Genomic DNA, 22022 nt, shown 5'->3' on the forward strand with positions numbered 1-22022 from the left:
GGCTTCTCACTAGTTTTAAAACCTTACTCCTTAAGGCCAAAGGATTCTTTTGTTCAGCTTGTTCATTTCAAGAGGGAAAATCTCTTCTGGAGGGCTACAGGCCCTGATATCCTCTGCCCAGGAAGCAGAGCCTCCTCCCAGCCCTCACAAGCTGTCTTCGCAACCTTGTCCCAGCTCTCGGAGACGAGCTTGTGTGCTGAGTCAGTTTGGCCGCCTTCCAGCCAAGAAGACAGTGGAGGCTGCAATGCAGAGGCCATTAAAGGAACTATTTTTAGGCTCCATTTCAATCTTATTCAGCACAGGCCGTGAGATGCTAGGCTTGAAAGTGGCCAGACCAAGGGGATGCTGGCGGAGACAGAGTCCCAGGCAAGTAGGTCAGGGAAAAGACAAAGAAATCTCACTATGTGAGAGAAAGAAGCTCCCAGAGGTTCATGTTGCTGTCCAAGGTGCAGGAGACAGAAGAGGGGAGCTTTTCACAGAGAATCAGCCCTCCTGCATTACCTGAGGAGTCACCAAGAAAAATGAGGAAAGTACAGCGACTTCCAAAAAGAGACTAGGGCAACATGCACCTGGGGAGCTCATTAAAAATATACCTCCCTGGCCCATCTTAGGTCATCTGAGTTCGAATATTAGAGTGGAGATGTGTGTTTCCAACCTACTCCCAGGGTAGGTGACTCTCACACACAATGAAGTTCAAGGACCTGAGGGCTGGAGAGTATCTACCTCTAGAATTCAAAGGAATGATCCAGACTGAGGGGAAGGAAAGGCACAGGTGGTGGTGGTGATTTAACAACCCCCAGAGGTGCCATTCTCCTTTCCTCACTGGGCTCAGGCTTCCACCTATAAAGTGCAGGGTCCTGGAAGAACTAGGAATCTCTTAGTTCTGCCGCAGAAAATCCTTGCCACAGGGATGCTCAGTGGTCAGCTGAGAGGACAGGAAGAAACGGCTTTCATACCAGAGGTCCACGTTATCCAAGGGTAACCATTAAAATTCCATTTAGAGTGAATACATGTACATTGGGAACCAAACTTCAAAGCATGTTTTGGGAGGAAAAAAATCCATTTGATTGGGACTGTCACAGAAAACAAAGTTTATTTATGTATATTGAAAGCTGCTAAGAGAATAGATCTTCAAAGTTCTTACCCCCATGCCCATCCCCCCCATATCTATGTGAGGTGATGGATGTGTTAACTAACCTTACTGTGGTAATCATTTCACAATACATCATATATCAAATCATCCCTTTGTACACCTTAAACTTACACAATGTTATATGTCAATTATATTTCAACAGAGCTGGAAAAATAAAATTTACTTCATTTTGTAATTAGCGAACTTTAGATTATACTTGCAACTGTGTCATAATTCTTCAATCTTTTCACATCTTTATATCTTATTTCTTAAAATGAATTAAGAGTTGAGGATTGACTTTTTGGTGGAGGATGGGGTATAATTTTTCTGACAAAACTGTCCAAGAACACTATGCTATCCTTCATTTTGTTTGACTTTTGCAGAATTATAAAGAAGATAATTTTTCAAACATTTTAAAGGCTGTTACCTATTTCCACAGGACTTTTTTTTTTTTAACATCTTTATTGGAGTGTAACTGCTTTACAGTGCTGTGTTAGTTTCTGCTTCACAACAAAGTGAATCAGCTATACATATACATATATTCCCATATCTCCTCCCTCTTGCGTCTCCCTCCCATCCTCCCTATCCCATCCCTCCAGGTGGTCACAAAGCACCGAGCTGATCTCCCTGTGCTATGCGGCTGCTTCCCACTAGCTATCTATTTTACATTTGGTCACAGGACTTCTCTTAATCCTTTGAGAGTCAAACCATTATTTTTTGAGGTACCTATCATGTCATCACCATGAAGTCTCTCCTCAGCTGTCACCTGGTCTCACTCTGCCACAGCATCACTGGACAGTAGCTCTGCATGTGTTTCTCCAACATCACTCTCATCAACTTCATGAAATCCTGCAAGATTTACAATTATTCTTTGGGATGTATTTGTCTGTTTCCGTTGCATTGTCAGATGTTTATAACAGCCACCAATCAGGAGAATTTGGCCATCAGAGACAGTGACAAGGTCTAGTGGAAAGAGTGAGGGGAAGGGGGAAAAAGAGCTTTTGCTTTTTGTGCTATGCGACTTTGGCTTCCCCTGCCACCTGCTAACAGCAGGGACTTAGCATAACAAATAGCAAGATAATGAGGACCTGCCAAAGCAAGGTGAATTGTCCTCTCTGCTTTTCTTGGCCACCTAGGGAAAGCCTATCCACACATGCTCTTTCACATTGTGCCACAGCTCCCACCTGCCCATCCAGACTGCAAAGCCACCCCTTCTTCCCTAAGGAGACACAGACAAAGGCCACATGGTCAGGTGATACTTTAATAGGCTAGAAATAGAAAACCTGTCTTTGGAGACTATCAAGAGCCACATGTGTGCTGGAGCAGAAAGCAGAGGCGCAGCATTTGGGTCTGGGGGGAAACAACAGGCCGAGTGGGAGGTCAGCGATGGCTGAAGAATCCTTGAGGATGGTTATATTTAAACGGCTTCATCCTGCTGGGGCCCCTAGAGAAACAGGAGAAGGGAGAATAGTTTTAATACCATACGCTTTGGGCTGATAAAATAAATTACAATTCATCCATACAAGGGACTACTATTAGCTGTTAAGGAAAAAAAAAAGGAATGTTGTAAGAAAAGCAGACTGCAGAACAATATGAAAGGTGTGACGCACTTCTGAAAAAATGTCTTTATGTGCCTGCAAAGGCATGAACACAAACCTGGAAGGGCCCTCATTGACGACGTGCACTTTGGGGGACAGGGCTTGGGCACCCTCACTTTTTAGTGTTTTTACAAAACTGCTCACTGTTGTTTGTTATATTTAACAACAAACATGTTTTATTTCTATGATTAAAAAAAAATCCATAAAATCCTCCTTTGCAGGGAGAGTCCCATGCAGGTAGGAGTCTATGTGTGAAACGAATCTGTACAAAGTTCCTGCCAAGAGCCACGTGCTTTATACTCACTACTTCTTAGACGCTATTTCTATCATTTTATAGATTCTAAAGATGAAGAAACAGGCTTAGGGACGTAAACTGTCTGCCCAACATTATATGGTCAGAAAGCAGCACAGCACAAATTCAAAACCAGGTCTGATGCCAAAGCCTGCTGGCCACAGGCAGGCTGACAATCACAGCCAAAGCCTGGACCCTGTGAAGCTTAGGTGCTTCAGCCCCAATCCTGAGCCCCCCAAGCAAAACTTCACACAGGGAAGAAAAAAAACAAAAAAAACAAAAAAACTTCACACAGGGTTCTTTTCCATACAACTCCACAGTGAATGACATCCAGCTAAACGGCCTCTCGTTTATCTGCCTATGACTGACATTCAATGGTAACCAGGAGGTGACACCTTGGATCTTGGTCTGAGGGAGGGTGAGAGGCAGTGTGTGGTGTGTGTAGGGGGGTGTGTGTGTGTAGGGGTGTGCAATCACTTACTTAAGGGAGGGCTTACTCTGCCTGCACTGTGCTTGGCACTTTACATGCTCCGCCTGGTTTAATTTCATCCTCCCAACAACACCTGAAGTGGATGCCATTTTAGGGATGAGGAATCTGAATCTCAGAGGGGTTAAGTACAGACCCTAATCACATAGGCTGGAGCTGCAATTTGAACCTAGGCCTTTCTGGCCCCAAAGGCTTTGCTCTTTTTTTTTTTGGCCGTGCTGCACAGCATGTGGGATCTTAGTTCCCTGACCAGGGATCGAACCCAAGCCCCCTGCGTTGGAAGCACGGAGTCTTAACCACTGGACCACCAGGGCAAGTCCCCCAAAGCCTTTGCTCCTAGTCACGACGTCATGTACCTCCCCAACATCAGAAGGGTGCAGTCATACAGGTAAGTCTAGGCATACAGCTGATGGAGACCCCATAGCCTGAAGGTACCCAGCCACGGGCAGAGCCAGACCTTGCGTTTCCTGCGGCCCAGGCCAGTCCTTTGCAGCCCAGCCCCTTGGCCTGATCCCAGTGGTCAGCTGAATTCCAGGCCAAGAACCTCACATCCCACATCTCATCAGTCATGGAATTAATTGGATCTGAGTAGCCAAAGGAGCACCTTCCCAGAATGTCCTGCCAGAGGAGCTCAGCCTGGGAGACATACCAACCACTTCAGAAAATGGGTCCTTCGGGAACCATTCGATAACAGAATATAAACACTGGCCGTGTGAGAACTCCCACCCTGGAAATGTGCTACAGCAGGCTGGGAGCGGGGGTAAGAGCTGAGTTCTCACGCAGACACACCAGGGAAAGCAAGTCCTAGAAGGCACCAACATCTAGCCGCCAGCTCTGCCTGTCAGCAGCCACTCCGGGTCCGCAGCTGGTTATTATCAGCTAGCATGACAAACCAGGCCAGGTGGAGGTGCCAGACGGAGGTGGGAAGATGCTGGGGCAGCTTCCAGGAGCTGAAGCTGGCTGTGTGAGAAGAAGGTAAGGGGCAGGTAAGGCACCTTTTAGACTGACAGAGAACAAAGGGATGTCCTGATTAGATACAGATGCTAGCCCTTCGCAGACACCATTCCTCCCCAACCCCTTGCCCAAAAGGGAAGGGATGCCTGAGCAGTGTGGACTCTGGAGTTCTGAAACTGGCTCTAAGAACACTAGTCAAGGGATGAAAGGGAAAGAAAGGACCCAACACCAAGGCGAAAGAAAAGCAGCTAGCAGTGCTGTGCGTGCAGACACGCTAAATACCAAGCCGTCAGGACCTGCTGGCATTTTCTGAGCCTCCGCCTGTGCCGGGATCCATTCTGGAAGCTTTACATGAACTCTCTCTACTTCATCATGAGTTAGAAGGTAACACCTTTGGGAAAGGTTCAGAGCTGAGCTGAAGTGACTCTTCCAAAGTCACACAGCTGGTGAGCAGGAAAGCAGAGATCTGCACTTGTGTTTGTGTTACTTCAAAGCTGGTTCCTTCTGTGACGCCTGACTGCCTATAGCTGTGATCCCCCGAGATGTGTGAGTGCCTTAGGAAGTAGAGCAGACTCTGGGGACTGGTGGGATGCATATAGTTTAAAAGGTTCATTTGGACCATGAAAAGCAAACCTACTGTTTTCCACAGAAAGCAGAGAAAGGAAAGTTCAGTCAAATCCTCTTGCTCACTTGGCGTGTGACCCACTTCTGGGGGGTGTTCATGATGAACAACTGGACCAGGCTGGTAGGATGGGGGCCACAGGGAAAGTTTTAGGAAGAAGGGAGCAAGCTCTCCCCAGGAAATCTGGCAGCAGGATTTTAATTTCCACGGTGAATGGAGACTAGTGCACCAGGAAACGTGCGTGCCTTCCATGCCAGGCTCACCTCTGCCCCAGGTCCCTGTGAGAGGCAGGGCTGGAGGTCCCTGGGCCCGGCACCCCCGCCCCTCCCCTCACCTGAAAAGCCGCAGACACATTTTCTCCTGGGGAAATTCCTTGGGTCCCTCCACGCTGTCATCGTGGCTCTCCGTCTCCAGGTAGACGTCCAGCAGCACGCAAAGGCGCTGCAGCTGGTTCGTCAAGAGCTGGTGGCCGGGCCGGGGGCCGCACAGCTCCTTGTAGCACACATTGACCTCACTCTCCATGGCCTATGGGTGGGAAAACCAGAAACTCAGCACCACTTTCAGGCGAGCTGGGTCTGATGGTTTCACAAGAACTGCACCCGGGCCTCTGCAGGAGCTGGGCCTCTGCACATCAAGCCGGACCGACTTGTCCTGAGGCTCCCTCTCCTCAAGACAATGGGGTCCTGACTCAGAACTTTCCCTGCCTTGCACGTCCACAGACAGAGACAAAGATGTGTAGAAGAGGAATCTCAAGATAAGATCCAAATCAAGTGTTAGGGTTAAAAACGTGCTCCATGACTACTGAATCAAATCCACAGGTATAACAATAATTAACAGGTGCAATGATCTCAGACATCATCTCATTCCAGCACTTTCTGTGCATCTGAGTTTATTCTCATTTCCACAGAAGCCCAAACAACAACCTTTCACGGCAGGTATTTATATTATCCCCATTTCATAAATAGGGTGAACCTGTGGACCCAAGCTAGATAAGGGGTTGAGATGGGTCTGAGCTCTTTCTACTATGTCATGCACCCTCCAGCAAATTCTACAAATCCCGGCAGGCCCCTCTGCGCCGGGAATTGTGCCAGTGCCCAAGCCCTCAGCTGCGGCAGGTTCTGCCACTGCCCACCTCCCCAAGGAGGCTCTCCCTGCTCCTCCCACCACCCCCAGCAGGTCCTTACCCGAATATTGTCGTCGTTGTTGTTGGTTTTCTCCCCTTTCCAGTTCAGACAGAGCTGGAAAATGGGTGGGATGGAGGAGTAGCCGGGGTTCAGCACCACGGCAGCCTGGAGCTTAGCTGGGAAGGGAGGGGAAAGGAGGAAAACTCAGTTCTGAGACCTGGCTTGTTAGCCAAGGCACCCTCCCCGCTGGACCCCTGAGGCTAGCTCTGTGTCTCACATTAATCCAAGTGCTCAGAGCACATTCTGGCACTAACTGACTTTTACTTTTGTTCTAGAATCTCCCAGGTGGAACTGCCAGGTTGCAGAATGTGAGGTCCTGTGACTCTGGTCCCTCCAAGGACACAGAGCTGTGTGGACTCCCCAGAGTCTGGTCCACAATGAGTTTGCCCAAGAGTTCTATTTACTCCTTTGACAGAAGTTTGTTTTCATTGGCATTTATTTGCCAGCAAGTTAAGGATTTTCCCATGTGAAGGTTTCCTATCTGTTTTTCCTTTTCAACAGTATTGGGTATTAGCTGTTACATTAGTCAAATATATTTTTTTCTATTCTGTTCTTTATTTTTATCTATTTTGTTATGTGCAGCTTTTTCATAGCTAACATTTAATGACTACCTACTGCTTTCCAAGCACTGTGCTAAGCCCTTTGCACACATTTTATTTCATCCTAATAACGATTCTGAGGTGGGTACCATTATTATCATCCCATTTTACATATAAAAAAACTGAAGCTCTGACAGAAACTTCCTTAAGATCATCAAGCAGTTGCAAAGCAGCAATGCTGAGTTTAATCAGAACTACCTGATGCCAAAGCTGTGTTCATAATCATTAAATGAAATATTTGCATTTTTTAACTTTTTCATTTTTTCTCTGGTGATAGCCTTTGCCTTTTTCAATAGGATGACATTTATCCTCTCCATCAATGGGCTAAGCATTTAGCCACTCCTTTTTAATTATTTATGGAGGAAAAAAGGAACTCTCTGACCCACCAGTAATTCAAATAAATAACAGAGAACAAGAGAGTGTAGGTTAAGACAATTCTTCCCTGACAGTCGCAACAACATTTATTAAAAAGTGACACTTTCCTGTTGTTTCTGCCATAATAGTTTGCACATATTTCGGGGTTTATCTCTGTTCACTAATTTTTTGTTTTTAACCCATACCATGTAATTGTTGTCCACTTATTCATTTAAATTTCACTCTTAATTTTTCAAATTCTATAATGCATCTAATGAAAATTTAAATGATCACATTCATTCCATGTACGAATCTAGAATACTTATCATCTTTCCAAGCTTTCTTCCGCTCAACCAGGAAGCAGAAGTGATGTCTTCCAATGACTTCCCACCCCTGGGGCTTTGTAAATTTACTGGATGCATATTTTGTGCCCTTTCAAAAGAGCACTCTGTTGTTTAGGGATGAGGTTAAAGTATTTTTTAAAAGGGGAGAGGATGGGGCTCCCCTGGTGGTGCAGTGGTTGAGAATCTGCCTGCTAATGCAGGGGACACGGGTTCGAGCCCTGGTCTGGGAAGATCCCACATGCCGCGGAGCGACTAGGCCCGTGAGCCACAACTACTGAGCCTGCGCGTCTGGAGCCTGCGCTCCGCAACAAGAGAGGCCACGATAGTGAGAGGTCCGCGCACCGCGATGAAGAGTGGCCCCCGCTTGGCGCAATTAGAGGAAGCCCTCGCACAGAAACGAAGACCCAACACAGCCAAAAATAAATAAATAAATAAATAAATAAATAAATAAATAAATAAACAAACAAACTCAGAAGCAAAACAGCTAAAAGCAGAGCTAATTTGGTTGAAAGGATCAGGATGAACTCGCTTCACCCAAAAAAATAAAAAATAAAAAAATAAAGGGGAGAGGATGGAAAGCAAATGCAAAATTCCAAATAGCAGTCACCTATCGTCAGGGTGAGAATGAAATGGGATCAAGGAGCCTCAACTGTATCTGAAATTATTTAATTTCCTCAGAATATTTCTAAAAACATGCAAAGAAAAGAAAAGGAGAAGGGAAGAAATAGAGAAACTTGAACATCAAAGAGTGCAACCTTTCCTGACATGTCTCGTACTGTCTTGGAACTACAGACAACTTCCTCCGCCCTGTGGCCTCAGCACTGAGCCCCTGGGGTGGGATCCTGCAGGCTGTGCCAGACCTGCCAAGGCTGGGGCCGGATGACAGCACCACAGGCAGCATCGGGGTGGCTCCAGCAGGAAGCCCTGGCCGATCAGATGCCAGGACAGCTGTGAGGAATCACAGCTCTCGATGCCTCCCAAGTGAGTGCAGGGACTGTAGAGAGGGAGGAGGGTCCTGTACTTCACATCCTGAGAGTGACAGCCCTTCCCTGAAGAGGGGGACGAGCAGGCATCTGATTCTAAAATGCAATGAAACAAAGGGGCTAAGAGCTCAGGCTCAGAGGTCAGACTGGGTTTGTGACTAAGCCCTACTTTCCTCACCTACAGAGCAGGAATATCACCAGCCCCAGGACTGTCCTGAGGATTAGCTGATAAAGCACGGACATGACTGTTGCAGAACAAGTCCTGGCTGAATGCTGCCTCTCACAACCATGACTGTTTGCTAAGTCCCCACTGCAGGATTCCAGGATCTTTCACTTCCTTTGGGCAACTCCCAGGAATGTTTTATTCTCAGCGGCTCCCCTTGCCTAGAGCAACTGTGATCAGCAGAGCAATTACCTGTGCCCCTTTCCACGAGTGCCATATAGTAGAGATTGGTGTCCCCAGCCAGTCCCGCCTCCACGATGTCTTTGGTAAAATGCAGCTCCTAGAAGTCACCAAGGACAAAGGGTGAACTGGTGGCTCCTCTAGTCAAATCCCCTGCCCTTCTGGTAGAGGAGCAGGAGCTGAAAGGTGACGTGGGCCTGCAGTCCCCAGGACAGCAACAGTGGCCTGTCACCCCTCCACCTACCGTATAATCCTCATGGGCAATCGTCACCCACTTCACCAGGCGAGAGACAACCTTTGCAGGGAAGAGGTACTGGCAGTCGCTGGTAACTGGCACAATGCCATGTTCTAAAAGAGAGCAGGACAAGTGGTGTCACAGGTAGAAATCAGCTGTCACAGCTGGGTAACTAGCATCCTCTGCAGGGCTCAGATGGCCCTGCCAGCTGTCCAGGTACACTCGGTACTCAGGTGCCCAGGTCAACACGTGCCAGAAACGAAGGCACACCAACCTGACCTTTACCCAGTGCTTGTGCTTGAGGCCGGACCCAGCACCAGCATTCGCAGCACTTTATCCTTAATGCAAATGATGGCCTGCCAAACAAAAAAACCCCCTGCAGCCAGAATCAGAGATGTACGGTGTCTCCGCAGCAGTGACTGTTAATTAGACCAAATAGCCAAGAGGGCTGTTCTCACAGCTGACCTTGATGGAGGAAGGACTGAAGTGTTCTGTGTTGGTTCCTCTAAGGGAAAAGAGCAGGAGGACTGCTCCAGGGTGAATTCCTGCTGGCGTTTCAATAAGCAAATGTGCCAACACAGTAAACGCTGTCCAGGATGACAATCACCCAACCCTGGGACAAAACAAACTAAGCAATGCTGATGGGCAGCAAGCAGTGCTGCCCTGGAGAAAACAGGGTCCACGTGAGGCCTCCAGACGGGTCCTGGGAACTCAAAGCCTTTCCTGACAGTGGCTCTTTTAGATCAGAAAGATCTTAACCCTCACTCCTTACAAGTCCCTTGTACATGGTAGGCTGTTACAAGTATTTACAGAATGAACAAATGAAAAGCCCCACATGGCCACCATCTTGGTCAAGGGCTCATCAGAATCACCTGGGACCTTATGGAAAACACAGGGGCTCAGCCCCACCCTGGAGGATGTCAGCTCAGGTGTCAGGGAAGGGATGAGGTGTGGATCCCTGGACAGCTGTATTCAAGTAAGCTGAGCGTAAGCTCCACAAAAGCAGGGCTCTGTCTTGTGCTCATGGCTCTTCTCCCAGCACGATTCTGGCTGCCTGGAATGAATTAGGCTCCTATTAAAACGCACATCAGGACTTCCCTGGTGGCATGGTGGTTAAGAATCCGCCTGCTGGGGCTTCCCTGGTGGTGCAGTGGTTGAGAATCCGCCTGCCAGTGCAGGGGACACGGGTTCGAGCCCTGGCCTGGGAAGATCCCACATGCCGCGGAGCAACTAAGCCCGTGCACCACAACTACTGAGCCTGTGATCTAGAGCCCGCGAGCCACAACTACTGAGCTTGCGTGCCACAACTACTGAAGCCCGCGCTCCTAGAGCCCGTGTTCCACAAGAGAAGCCACCGCATGAGAAGCCTGCACACCGCAACAAAAGAGTAGCCCCTGCTCGCTGCAACTAGAGAAAGCCCGCGCGCAGCAACAAAGACCCAATGCAGCCACAAATAATAAATAAATAAAATAAAATAAATTTATATTAAAAAAAAAAGAATCCGCCTGCCAATGCAGAGGACACAGGTTCGAACCCTGGTCTAGGAAGATCCCACATGCCGCAGAGGAACGAAGCCCGTGTGCCACAACTATTGAGCCTGTGCTCTAGAGCCCGCGAGCCACAACTACTGAAGCCCGCGTGCCTAGAGCCCGTGCTCTGCAACAAGAGAAGCCACTGCAATGAGAAGCCCGTGCACCGCAACGAAGAGTAGCTCCCGCTTGCCACAACTAGAGAAAGCCCGCATGTAGCAACGAAGACCCAACACAGCCAAAAATAAATAAATAAATAAAAATATTTTTTAAAAAAATAAATAAAACGCACATCAAAGTCTGACGTGCACTGACCTAGCATGATGCTCCTGACCAATCTGCTAACCTGGGCCCCCAAAAGGCTTTGGGCTGACACAGCCCTGGTGGCCCTGAGGGGAGCTCAGACCTTTGCTTGGCGGCCTACAGCTCTCCCCAGTGGCCCAGCTAACACCTCTGCTCAACAAGAGCCAGAAAGCCAGCCTGCTTTGATTTGTCATCAGGATTCAAGAAATCTGAGTGCAGGGCTCCGTTGTCTTTGTCCCTGCGTTGTCTGAGTGGCTCTCAGGCCACAGCCCTAACTAGCACCAGCTTACCCAGGGAGGCAAACTGCTTGTGGAGGGCCAGGCGGGACTGCACCCTGGTCTTCAGCAGTTTCATGGTGGTCTCCATGTGGCTGGCGCTCAGCGAGTGGTCAGCGATCACAGTGTGCTGTGGAGGACAGCGAGTGGCACACAGGTTAGTAGCTCCCCATCCCTTCCTCCAGGCACCCCTCTCTCCTAGGACCTGCCTGCCTGTAGCAGCCTGGACCACCCACGTCCTGAGATGCCTTCTGGGGACAGCAGGGTTTCCCTGCTGTGACAGGCCGGAGGCTGAGTCCCAACAGGAACGATACAAGCTGCTGAGATCTTGAGAGGCTGTGGAAAAGGAAGGCTTCTGCTAAGGTGCCAGGTCCCCTGGGGTTCATTTCTGGCACCTTCGTACATAAGACCAAGGGGTAGCAACACCTGGAGCCGCACTGCACGCAGGGAAAGGATCCAAGTTACTTTGACCTAGAGGGTAACAGGCTCATGGCAAAGGCAAAAGGTACCTAAACACTTGTAGGCCTTGGACATTTTAGTATCCCGAGTGGAGGGAAGATAGATCATAGCCCAGAGGGATAGCATTCTGCTAGTTCAAAGTCCCAAAGCCCTTCTGGAGTCTGTATGGGAGGAGAGAAATAGAGGTCCTCAGCCAAGGGGACCAGATCAGTGGACACACCTGGGGCTGCTCTTTGGGGAAGTGGAGGCCACCCAGCTTCTGCACCCACAAATAGGGATGCCCTAAGTCAAGTACGTAGTCCCTCAGAGTCAGGATGCTGCAGAAAAGAACACAGAATGAAATGATTCTATAAGTCATTTCTGCAGTGGTCCCTGGATATATCCCTCCTCCCACCTTCTCATCCCCCCAAAACAGAATGGTCCCACAGGCTCAGCTGCCAGCAAAGCCTCTTAATTTCATCAGTTCCCTACTGTGAATTTCATCTCTCCTAGTCACTTTTCTCTTTTTCCCTTGGCAGCCTTCAACTCATTAGCAAATCTCAATAAAAAGGCAGTGTACTTGATCTCTTCATCAGTCCACCAATTTATAAAATATTAAAAAAATTTTAATCCTCAGAGAATTAAAATGTTAAATACATCTATTATCACGTTCCCAGAGTTTTGATCCTTCCACCCTTCCCCACCCTCCATGGCCTCATAAGCAGGAAAAGGCATGTGTTCTCTTCTCTGGACAGAGCACTCCCTCCTGCCCCGCCACCTCCCCTGCCCCCTGGGAGGCCTCTGGACCTAACAGGTCTCCAGCTTTGGGTTTGAGCCACAGGAGAAACTCAGAAGCAGAGAGGCTGGGAGAGAAGGAAATGCTGCTGACTCACCCAACTTTATCAAACTGATACTGATTGGCTGGATTTGGAGTTTTCTTTCCATGATCCCCAGGATACAAACAGCTCAGGACTGAGTCAGGAGACAGCAAGTCACTGGAAGAGGGAAAAGACTGCAGTAAGAACGCCGGCCAACCCATTGCTTCGATGCAGACGTGGGCATTTGGCGGTGGTAACGCCCCCTCTCACTGATGATCAAAGCCAGACCCTTTATATGCCTGAGGTCATCAGATACTCATAACCCTATGAGGTAGGGAGTATCATCATTTCCATTCTACAGAGGAGAAGTTCAAGGCTTTAAAAGATATGGCTTGTCCAAGATCACACTGCTAGTAAGTGCTTGAGCCAGGATTTACTCTATTCCATCAAAGACAGTAATACTCTTAACCATCAATTTTTTAAGAAACCTATCCCTTCAAGAGTTACATGGTGACCAGAGCCTTTTCCTCAGGGGAGCAAAGCCCTGTGACACAATAGGAATAATCAGAATTTTCATAGGAGCAAAACAGATTCCTTCTACCCCAGAGAGATCCAGTGTGAAGCTTTGATATTGTGCCTATCTCACTTTTTACCAAATCTCATGCTATCACAGAAATAGGTCCCCTTTAAAATTCCCAGAAAAAGATATATCACATAGACTGGAGACAAGGTGACCTAGTGCTGTAAGCAGAGAGACACGGTGATGCCACAGCCACCTACTCACAATGGTTAAACATGTAATTAAATGTGACAATCAGAGAAGAGATGGGGAGAGAATGGAGTAATTTGATCACAAAGGTCAATGAGGCCCATTCGCTCCCTTCACCAATGGGAGCTCCCCTTCGCCTTCCAGGGACAGCATCAGGAGTGACTCAGGCGGAAACTGCTGCTCTGAACCAGCAGGCCTCCAGGAACTTAGCACCGGGAGGGTGGCAGCTTCTGGCTCTGCCTTGCTCTCTCTCCTGACAGCGTCTCCCTGCACCACCACGACCCCCGAGGGTCTCTGTCCCCTTCGCTGCTTCACACAGAGAACCGGCTAGAAAATGAATAATTGTCAGTCTTTTAGCCAATGTTTAGTGACTGTTACTTATATACAGAATCAGCCAAAATGAAACAGAACAGCTAAAAATGCACAAGATTAGGATTTTAAATTGACGAAACCTGATGGAAGAATCAAATCTTCTCGACAAAATTTCCATCTGCAATATGTGGCTCAGGACAACTGAATTTGGTAAAAATAATGGCCATTAAAGAGAAGGCTATATACTCATAAAAATATGAGTATTCAAAAAACTATTCAGTTACTCAAGTCTTTGTTATAAAGTTTTAAAAGAAGAGATTTTTAAAATCTTCGTAAAGTGGAAATGGAAAATAATTAAAAATAATTCAATGCCTTAATGAAAAACTGATTAATGAATTAAAGTGGCCTAATGGAGATCATTCTGGAAAACAATTTCTTGAGGAAAATTCAGCAAGGTTCATATAATTCTGAATAAAATGTTTATAATAAAAACATGAATTTCCTAATGAATTAAGAGATCCTGGCATCAGTTGTCAATGCTGCTAACATCTCAAAAATAGAGACAGCCTGTGCCTCCTGATAAAATCACGCAACGTCTCTGACACAGTGCTGCACACCCACCTCCCCCGCTAAAAATGGAATCTGATCAGGTCTCTAACTCTACCTACAATTTACAGGAAATACAGGGGGAGGGAGTAACACGTCCAACTGTACCGCAGGGATGCAATCATCAAAATGCAGCCTGGGGGAAACCTACAGAGCAAACAACCTACTTTCCTCAACAAATAAAAGATGGCAGGACATTCAGATGGAAAGACACTTGAAAGAAGCTTCATCCAACTACAAAACATGGACCTTAAAAAGATCCAGGGGCTTCCCTGGTGGCACAGTGGTTAAGAATCTGCCTGCCAATGCAGGGTACACGGGTTCGAGCCCTGGTCTGGGAAGATCCCACATGCCGCGGAGCAAGTAAGCCCGTGCGCCACAACTACTGAGCCTGTGCTCTAGAGCCCGTGAGCCACAACTACTGAGCCCACGTGCCACAACTACTGAAGCCCACGTGCCTAGAGCCTGTGCTCCACAACAAGAGAAGCCACCGCAATGAGAAGCCCGCGCACCGCAAGGAAGGGTAGCCCCCGCGCGCAGCAACAAAGACGCAACGCAGCCAAAAATAAATAAAAAAAAAAAAAAAAAAAAAAAAGATCCAGATTCAAAACCCAAACTGTAAGAACAAAACTAACAAAGAACACTTATGAGAAAATCAGGGAAATCTGAACTCTGACTAGATAATTGATATTAAGGAATTAGTGTCATACCGTGATTAAACTGAAATTTTTAAAAAGTATCCCTGTTTTAGTTGATAAATAAATAAAACCACACACCATGGTGTCTCCATGGGGCCAAAGCAGCCTTGAGCAAAGGCCTCTAGGCTGAGAGTCTGAAGTCTAGGCCCAGCATTTCCATAATTGGACATATGCCCCTGAACTCAGTTTCTCCAACTGTAAAATAGGGGGATGAGCTAGACAACACCTGAAGGCCCTTAAAGAGCTAATCCTGGCTTCAGGGTGGTGTTTCCTTTTGGGTTTCCTCCCTCTTTGGGGACCAGGGCAATGACAGTAGTGTAGTACCATGGTACACAGGCCCGCCTGGCTTTGAATCATCACTCTCCACGCACTACCCATGACCTTGGGGCAGCCTCTTAACTCTGCAGAGCCTCAGTTTCTTCACCTTGTAGAGCTACTGTGAGAGTTAAATGTGATGATGACAAACACAGCTGTCATTTACCAAGCGTTTCACCTATGCTAAGCACTTTACCTGACTCGCACAGGCACCCTGGGAGGGGATCTAATTAATGACCAGAGTGAGGAAACAGACTCAGAGGCCAGGTAATCTGGCTAAAGGTGCACACACAGCTGTGAGGGGAGACCCGGCACTCGCAGAGCTCATAGCCAGTCTGCAGTCCTGCCCCTATCACTGTATGTGCAGCACCCCGCAGGGGAGTGGGCTTCAGTGCACACTGGGGCCAGCCTGCAGCCCCGTGACATAGCAGATAGGACATCTGAGAAGTGAGCAGGAAGAACGATCACGACAAAGAGCTCCACTGTGGCCAGGGCCGTCATGGGGCCCTCAAGCTGCTCACTGGACCAGCACTGCAACTGGGCACTCTGAAGAAGCCACCCCTGGGCTCCCTCTGCTGGGGTGAGGTGGGAACAAGGTCAACTCCATCCAGAGTCCTGGGGGTGGTCCAGCAACACTCTCAAGCACAGGGACCAAGGATGCAGCCTGAAGGGGGCGTGGACTCTGAGTGCAGGGTCGAAAACCCAGGGGAAACGCCACCATCAGGCAGGCCTGGGAAGAGTCCCACCCCACCAGGCACCAGACCCGCGCCTCCCTCACTGGTCTTTCTACACCTGACGTGAGGACTCACTGGAAGCAGGTGGGGCAGGGCCGGGAGGCGTGCCAGGCCAGGTGAGCCTATTTCACCCCCAGGCCCTCTCGGTCCTCCTCCCTTCCTCCCACGCTGGCTGTGGAACAAGCAGCCACGGTCAGGGCCTTTCTGGGGATGCTCCACCTGTGGCTGCCACTACGTGCCTCTGCTCACCCTCCTCAAAACCCCCACAGGGACCCGCCAGTCTTCCTCCCGCTGCCCAGGTAAGGACAACCTGGGATTGAGCTGAGCTGCAAAGTGAAATCCCAGCACCTTGGGACAGAAAGAGACAAGAAAAAGAGAGGCCTAAATTTGTCAACCTGGTAAGGTCTGCCAAATCTCACTTTCACATTCACACTCTTTCCACTGGTGTAAAAGCTGGTGCCCTGCCCACTCAATTTACAACAGGCTGTAGTCACTTCTAGCATCTGCTGTGTAGTAAGAGGACTTCACCAATTCAAGTCAGTGAGTGCTTTCTAAATACCTGTGATGTACCAGGACTTCGGGGCTGTGTGGAGGTGACAACAGAAGCCAGTGTGGCCGTGAACTCCACTCAGAGCCAGATGAGGGAGGATCCGAGAGGAGCCCAGCACCGAGGCTCCCACCACACCCCCTCCCACGCCCCACCCCCCGCAGCACCTGTCCAATACCCTGCACTGATGGGGGTGATCAGTTCTGTGGCGGTTGTCACTTTGGCTTTTACCGTCATGATGTTGAGGTTCATGAGGTAGTAGAAAGTCAGGTGCAGTACACTGTCATCTGGAGGGGAGGAGGAAAAGAAGACATCATTTATGAGTTAAACACTAGAAGAGCGTCAACAGTATTATAGAAAGGAAAGTCAACAAGATTTTTAAGATCTTTCACTACAAAAACAACTTGATGGCAACTTAACATTGAGTAAAAAAAGAGTCTCTACAAATTCTTTGCTACTCCTCCCTCCAAGAGGTGGAGCTTCATTTCCCTCCCTTGAGTGTGGACTGGACTTAGAGACTCTGCTTCTAACTAATACAACATGGAAAGGAAGCGATCAAGGGATCACCAAGTGATCTGGGTTAACATCACTAGTAACAAGACGAAGTGATACCTCCGACCCCTGATAAGACGTGACGGTGAACACTGCCATCTGTGGTATTCCTTCCCCAAAACCCACAACCTCAGTCTAATCAGGAGAAGACAACAGACAAGTCCAAATTGAGAGTCTTTCTACATAATACATAAACCTCATCTTCCAAAGTGTCAAGGTCATGAAAGACAAGCAAAGACTGGAGGAGACTAAGGGGCATGACGACTAAATGCAACGTGAGATCCTGGATTGGATCCTGGAAGAGAAAAAGGACACTGGTGGAAAAACCAGGGAAATGTGATTAAGTTTGGTAGTTAATAGTATTGTACCAATGAAATTGACACTGATTTTGATAACTGTACTGTGGTTAAGTAAGATGTTGATATTGGGGTGAAGAGGAGGTGAGAAATCTTTGTATCATCACTGAAACTCTTCTGAGTCTAAAATTATCTCAAAAAATTTTTTATAAAAAGGCAAAGAGAGGACAAGTGTGTGGAGTGTTTCCATTTATGTAAAAAATAAAAGGTGAAGGGGATAAGTATATACTTGTGTAAAAGCTTCTAAATGCATAGTTTATTTCTTGAAAATACATAGGAAACTGTCACAATGGTTGCCCTTGGAGGTAATGACCAGGACCAGGGTCTGGAAGTCTGGGGTGAGAAGGAAACTTACATCTGACTGCTAACTCTTATCCTGCTGAGATGCTTTACCATGTGCTCCTTTACCCATATGAAGCCAGTTTCAAAACCCATCGTCTCTGCAAAATACAAAGTTCTACTTACAGTTATTAAATTAAGCAGGTTGGTCATATTACTCAAAGCCTGCATACTCTTGGCAACTTGTTCTGTGTATCTAACCTGTCAAGTTCAGAAAGAGGTGTAGTTCCATCAAGCATCCCTAATGTGTCTGATGTTTTTGCTATGTTTTCAGAGTTACGGCTTAGGAGGGGGAAAAAAATCAAACTCCATGAAGAACAACAAAGCAAAACAGAAATATGAAACCAGAATCTTTTTCTGGGCAAGGAGGCATCAGCTTGCTGGACCCGGCAGAGCGGCAGCTGGCTGCACTCCTAGGCGCTATGAGATCCCCCAGACCAAGGGGAGCCAGACCTTTGCACTTCAGGTCCAGCATGACGGACAGTGGGTGCCTCTTCAGCATCTCCTTGCGCTTGTCGTCCAGCTGAACTCCCAGTGTGGGTCGCCGGCGTTTCTGGACAAAGGAAAGGGTCGAGCCGGTAAGCACTGCTCACGGGAATCTCCCCCATCCCCCTCTCCCTGCTGGCCAGGGCCTCACCACTGGGACCCGTGCTTCAGCTCTCCAGCTGCCAGGATCCCAGCCTCCCTTTCTTTCAAACCTCTTTCTTCTGCTTCTAGAGAGGATGGCACCCGCCAACTAGTGGGCCCCTAGGGCAGCCGCTCGGCACTCCCCACACTCTCACCGTGGTCTGCTCCTCCTCAGCATCCGAGTCACTCTCGTCATCTGCAGCGACAGAGAGAAGGCAGCTCGAGGTGAGGGGGCTCCCAATTCTCCTGAGAGCACCTCAACCCAGGACGCGTAATAGGGCCCAGGCTTTTGTAAACGTGTTTCTTTAGAATAAATAATAAATTTGCTGCTTCTTATTCAGTATAGAAAACAGAGTAATGCAAGGAAAAGAAGAATGACCTACAATCCCATCACCCCTGGTTTTTTTCAGTGATTTTTAATGTCATCCTATGGACCACAAGCTCCTCCATTGGTGGTGGTGGTGGCAGTAATAACAGTAGTATAAACAACAATAACAGAAGCTCATATAATTTGAGGGGTTACTGTGTGCTGAGAACGATGCTAAGGGCTCTGCATGCATGACCTCATTTAATCCACAAAATAATTCTACATGAGGTATTACTATCTTGTTTTGACAGGAGAGTAAACTGAGGCTCCGAAACGTTAAAGAACTTCCCTAGGATCAGTGAGCTAGTGAGAGGCAGGCTAAAATCCAAAGGCAGTGCTTTTCCCTGTCTACCCCGAGCACTAAGACATTAAAGCTAAGCTCCCTGCCACACAGAACCAGTACGGCTAATTACCAAAGGACCAGCACTGGCCCTGGGTGGTGACCTGGCATCCCTGGAACCAGCTACGGTAGACGTGGGGGAGGATCCTGACCACCACTTACCTTGGGAGTCCTCGGGAGGCTTGAACAGAGCCTTGGCCTCATCCACGCTGCCTTCAATCGCCACAGACAACGTCTTATCTAGGAGCAAGAAACAGCTTCCTGTGAAAGCTGCTAGAGAAGGAGCTAAGCTACACGAGCAGGCCCGCCCTGGGGCTGCACTTCCTCTGCCTCTGTCACAGCTTCTTACTGACCGGGGCTGGAGGGCAAAAGTCCTTTCTCCAGATGAAGAGGAGCAAGGTGGGAAACCTAAGTCTTCTTCCCATTATTTACTGAAAACAAGGAACCCAAAATGCAGATTCCTGGCCAAGCATCACCTGAGACTAGGGGTGAATGCCTCTCTTTTCAGGCTTACACCAAGGCACAGAAATCCAAACCGATGGCCTAAAGCCACACGGCACAATTCTACCAACTGTCTTAAAGGTTCTCATCCAGAACCTGTAACTGTCCACATTCTGGAAACGACAGCTCTCCCCTCAGTTCTTATTCTCTATTCTGCACTACACCAAGCACCTGGTACCTGCCTGGTACCGTAACATTTAACTGGGACGCAGCAGGACAGTGGGTAGGAACCTGGAACCTGCAGTCCAGTCCCGGCCTGAGTCTCTGCTCAACCAACTCCCAAACTTACAACCTGGAAAGTTATGTCACTGCTCTGAGCCTCAGTTTCTGCACCTATGAAACAGGGACTTGACAAATGGTGGCTGCCCGGTTGGGTTAGGAGGACTGAATTTTAATTATAAAATTACTTTTAAAAATTAATTTTTAATCCTCACAGCAATCCTATAGGAGCAATACTATTACTCTAGCCATTTACAGATGAGAAAATTAAGGCTCAGGGAAGTTAGATACAACAGCCAAGAGGTAAATAAGCTAGGATTCAAGACCAAGTCTATTCAACTTGAGCTTGGTGTCTCAAACACAAAGCTAAGTGGCCTGCTCCCTGCACCAGGCCTGACACCTCAATGAGCGATGCCTGGGCCTGCCTCTGTGCAACTCCGTGGGTCTAGCACTGAGAGATCAGATAGGCCATCATCCTTCCTTCTCCATTCAAAAGGGTATACAGAGACGCAGAGAGTCACAGGAGCCTGAAAGGGTTTGTTCAAGTGCATAAAGAGGGATGACAAACTTCCCCCAAGTGGCAGGCCCCTGAGATATTCCTAAGTGGCTGACCACTGCTTATCTCTGACAACCCTCATGAACCATCACACCTCATCCCAAACAAGCTGGCTGCCCCCATTAACACTGGCAAATGCTAGACTGTTCTTTTGACTAGTTTATTCCTGGAATTCTACAGTAAAATGGGAATGGAAACAGGCTGGGTTTTAAACACAAAAGAAAAGAAAATTACTCACCCTGTCTAGGGGGCTGGGAGGATTTCATATGAGCTGATGATGAAAACAGGAGGGAGAAGAAAGGGGAGGGAGAGGATCAAAAGGACCAGGAAGACACAAGAAGAGAGACAGTAATGTGTTGATGCCCATGGCTGGGAGGAGAGGCATGCACTGGCGCAATGTGTGTCTGTCTGATGCAGCGGGGTGGGCACAGGGAAGAAAAATTTAGGTGCTGGGTGAAAGCTTGCAGTAGGGCAAAAGGTAGGATCTCTAAAAGCTTCTCAAAATCCTAGTGGAGTCATGGGCTACCTTCAAGCTTAATGAGGACACCTCCTCTCCTTCCGTAATTCACTGTTACGACATGCAGCCTGTTCCAGGGCTTGGTGAAAGCCTGAGACAGCTGGCTGGGACCTGTGTTCACCAAACCCTCTCTCTGAAGCGAGCAGGAGGCACTGATCCACCTGCCAAGCGTGCCTTGATGGGGTGAGTGCTTGGGAGGCCAGATAGGCTGCCTGGGCACCGAACACAATAGCCGACCAGTCAGGCTCATCAAAGATTCAAAGCCATCCATTCTGAAATGCCCATCAGGTTAGTCCAGCCTCAGGCCAGCTGGTCAAAGCAGCCATGCTGGGCAGTGCAGAGGGGAGGCAGCATCTATCACCCGAGGGCTTCTGAGTAGGGCCAGGGAGCTTTCCTCAGCAGGAGGTGCTTCCAAATGACTCAACTGGCCACAGCTGCTGCTTCCACAGCCCCTCCCTGCCCAGCCCCCATACTCACCACAGGCTTGCCCATACGCAGTGGCCTGGACAAAGAGGACATAGAGGGGAGGTGGTAGGTGTCGGGCTGTCTCATACTGCTTGTGAGCTTGGTCGAAGGGCATAAACAGGTACTCCTGCACCGGTAGGGAAGCCTGCGAGCAGGGAAGAAGGGATTTTGTTTTTCTTACTTACTTAGTTACTTAGTATACAGTTTTTTATTTATGAAAGTGATAGCAGCAAAAAACAGTAAGAAAATGAACTTTAAAAAAGGATACCATCCGCCTAGCATCAAGAAAACATCAAATACCTAAATGTCAAAAGTGTGTCAACCTCTACACAAACACCTGAGAAATGAAAGATCTAAATGAATGGAGATATATGCCATGTTAATGGCCTCCGAGGCTTAATACTGACCAGATGTCAATTCTCCCCAAAGTATCTATGGATTCAATGCAATCCAATCTAAATCCCAGCAGTTGAAAATAGACTAGCTGATTCTAAAACTTGTATGTAAATAAAAGAGGCCAAGAATAACAAAGATAATCCTGAAAAATTAAGTTGGAGGACTTACATTATTGAGCATCAAGACTTCTGATAGAGCTAGAGTAATAAGTCAGTGTGATATTGGTGCACAGACAACTAGATCACGCACACACAAA

The 22022-nt window shown here is 48.0% G+C and overlaps 1 protein-coding gene across 5 annotated transcripts in view; it reads right to left on the minus strand.

Moving 5' to 3' along the window:
* Positions 1 to 2375: 2375 nt before the first annotated feature.
* THOC5 (THO complex subunit 5) overlaps positions 2376 to 22022 on the minus strand; it is a 31954-nt gene continuing 12307 nt past the window's right edge. For 4 of the 5 annotated variants that reach the window (XM_061169018.1, XM_061169021.1, XM_061169019.1 and 1 more), the window contains exons 9-22: positions 21383 to 21515; positions 19275 to 19352; positions 18561 to 18601; positions 18232 to 18331; positions 16710 to 16818; positions 12626 to 12727; positions 11974 to 12070; positions 11310 to 11424; positions 9197 to 9300; positions 8965 to 9052; positions 8427 to 8645; positions 6270 to 6385; positions 5420 to 5610; positions 2376 to 2576 (exon numbers count right to left, since the gene is read on the minus strand). In XM_061169018.1, coding sequence (XP_061025001.1) covers positions 2513 to 2576; positions 5420 to 5610; positions 6270 to 6385; positions 8427 to 8645; positions 8965 to 9052; positions 9197 to 9300; positions 11310 to 11424; positions 11974 to 12070; positions 12626 to 12727; positions 16710 to 16818; positions 18232 to 18331; positions 18561 to 18601; positions 19275 to 19352; positions 21383 to 21515 — 1557 coding nt within the window. In that variant the 3' untranslated portion in view covers positions 2376 to 2512. The remainder of the gene's footprint in view (positions 2577 to 5419; positions 5611 to 6269; positions 6386 to 8426; positions 8646 to 8964; positions 9053 to 9196; positions 9301 to 11309; positions 11425 to 11973; positions 12071 to 12625; positions 12728 to 16709; positions 16819 to 18231; positions 18332 to 18560; positions 18602 to 19274; positions 19353 to 21382; positions 21516 to 22022) is intronic. The other variant, XM_061169022.1, reaches the window with a different exon arrangement.

Source organism: Eubalaena glacialis, chromosome 15 (assembly GCF_028564815.1).
Source record: "Eubalaena glacialis isolate mEubGla1 chromosome 15, mEubGla1.1.hap2.+ XY, whole genome shotgun sequence".
Lineage (NCBI taxonomy): Eukaryota > Metazoa > Chordata > Mammalia > Artiodactyla > Balaenidae > Eubalaena > Eubalaena glacialis.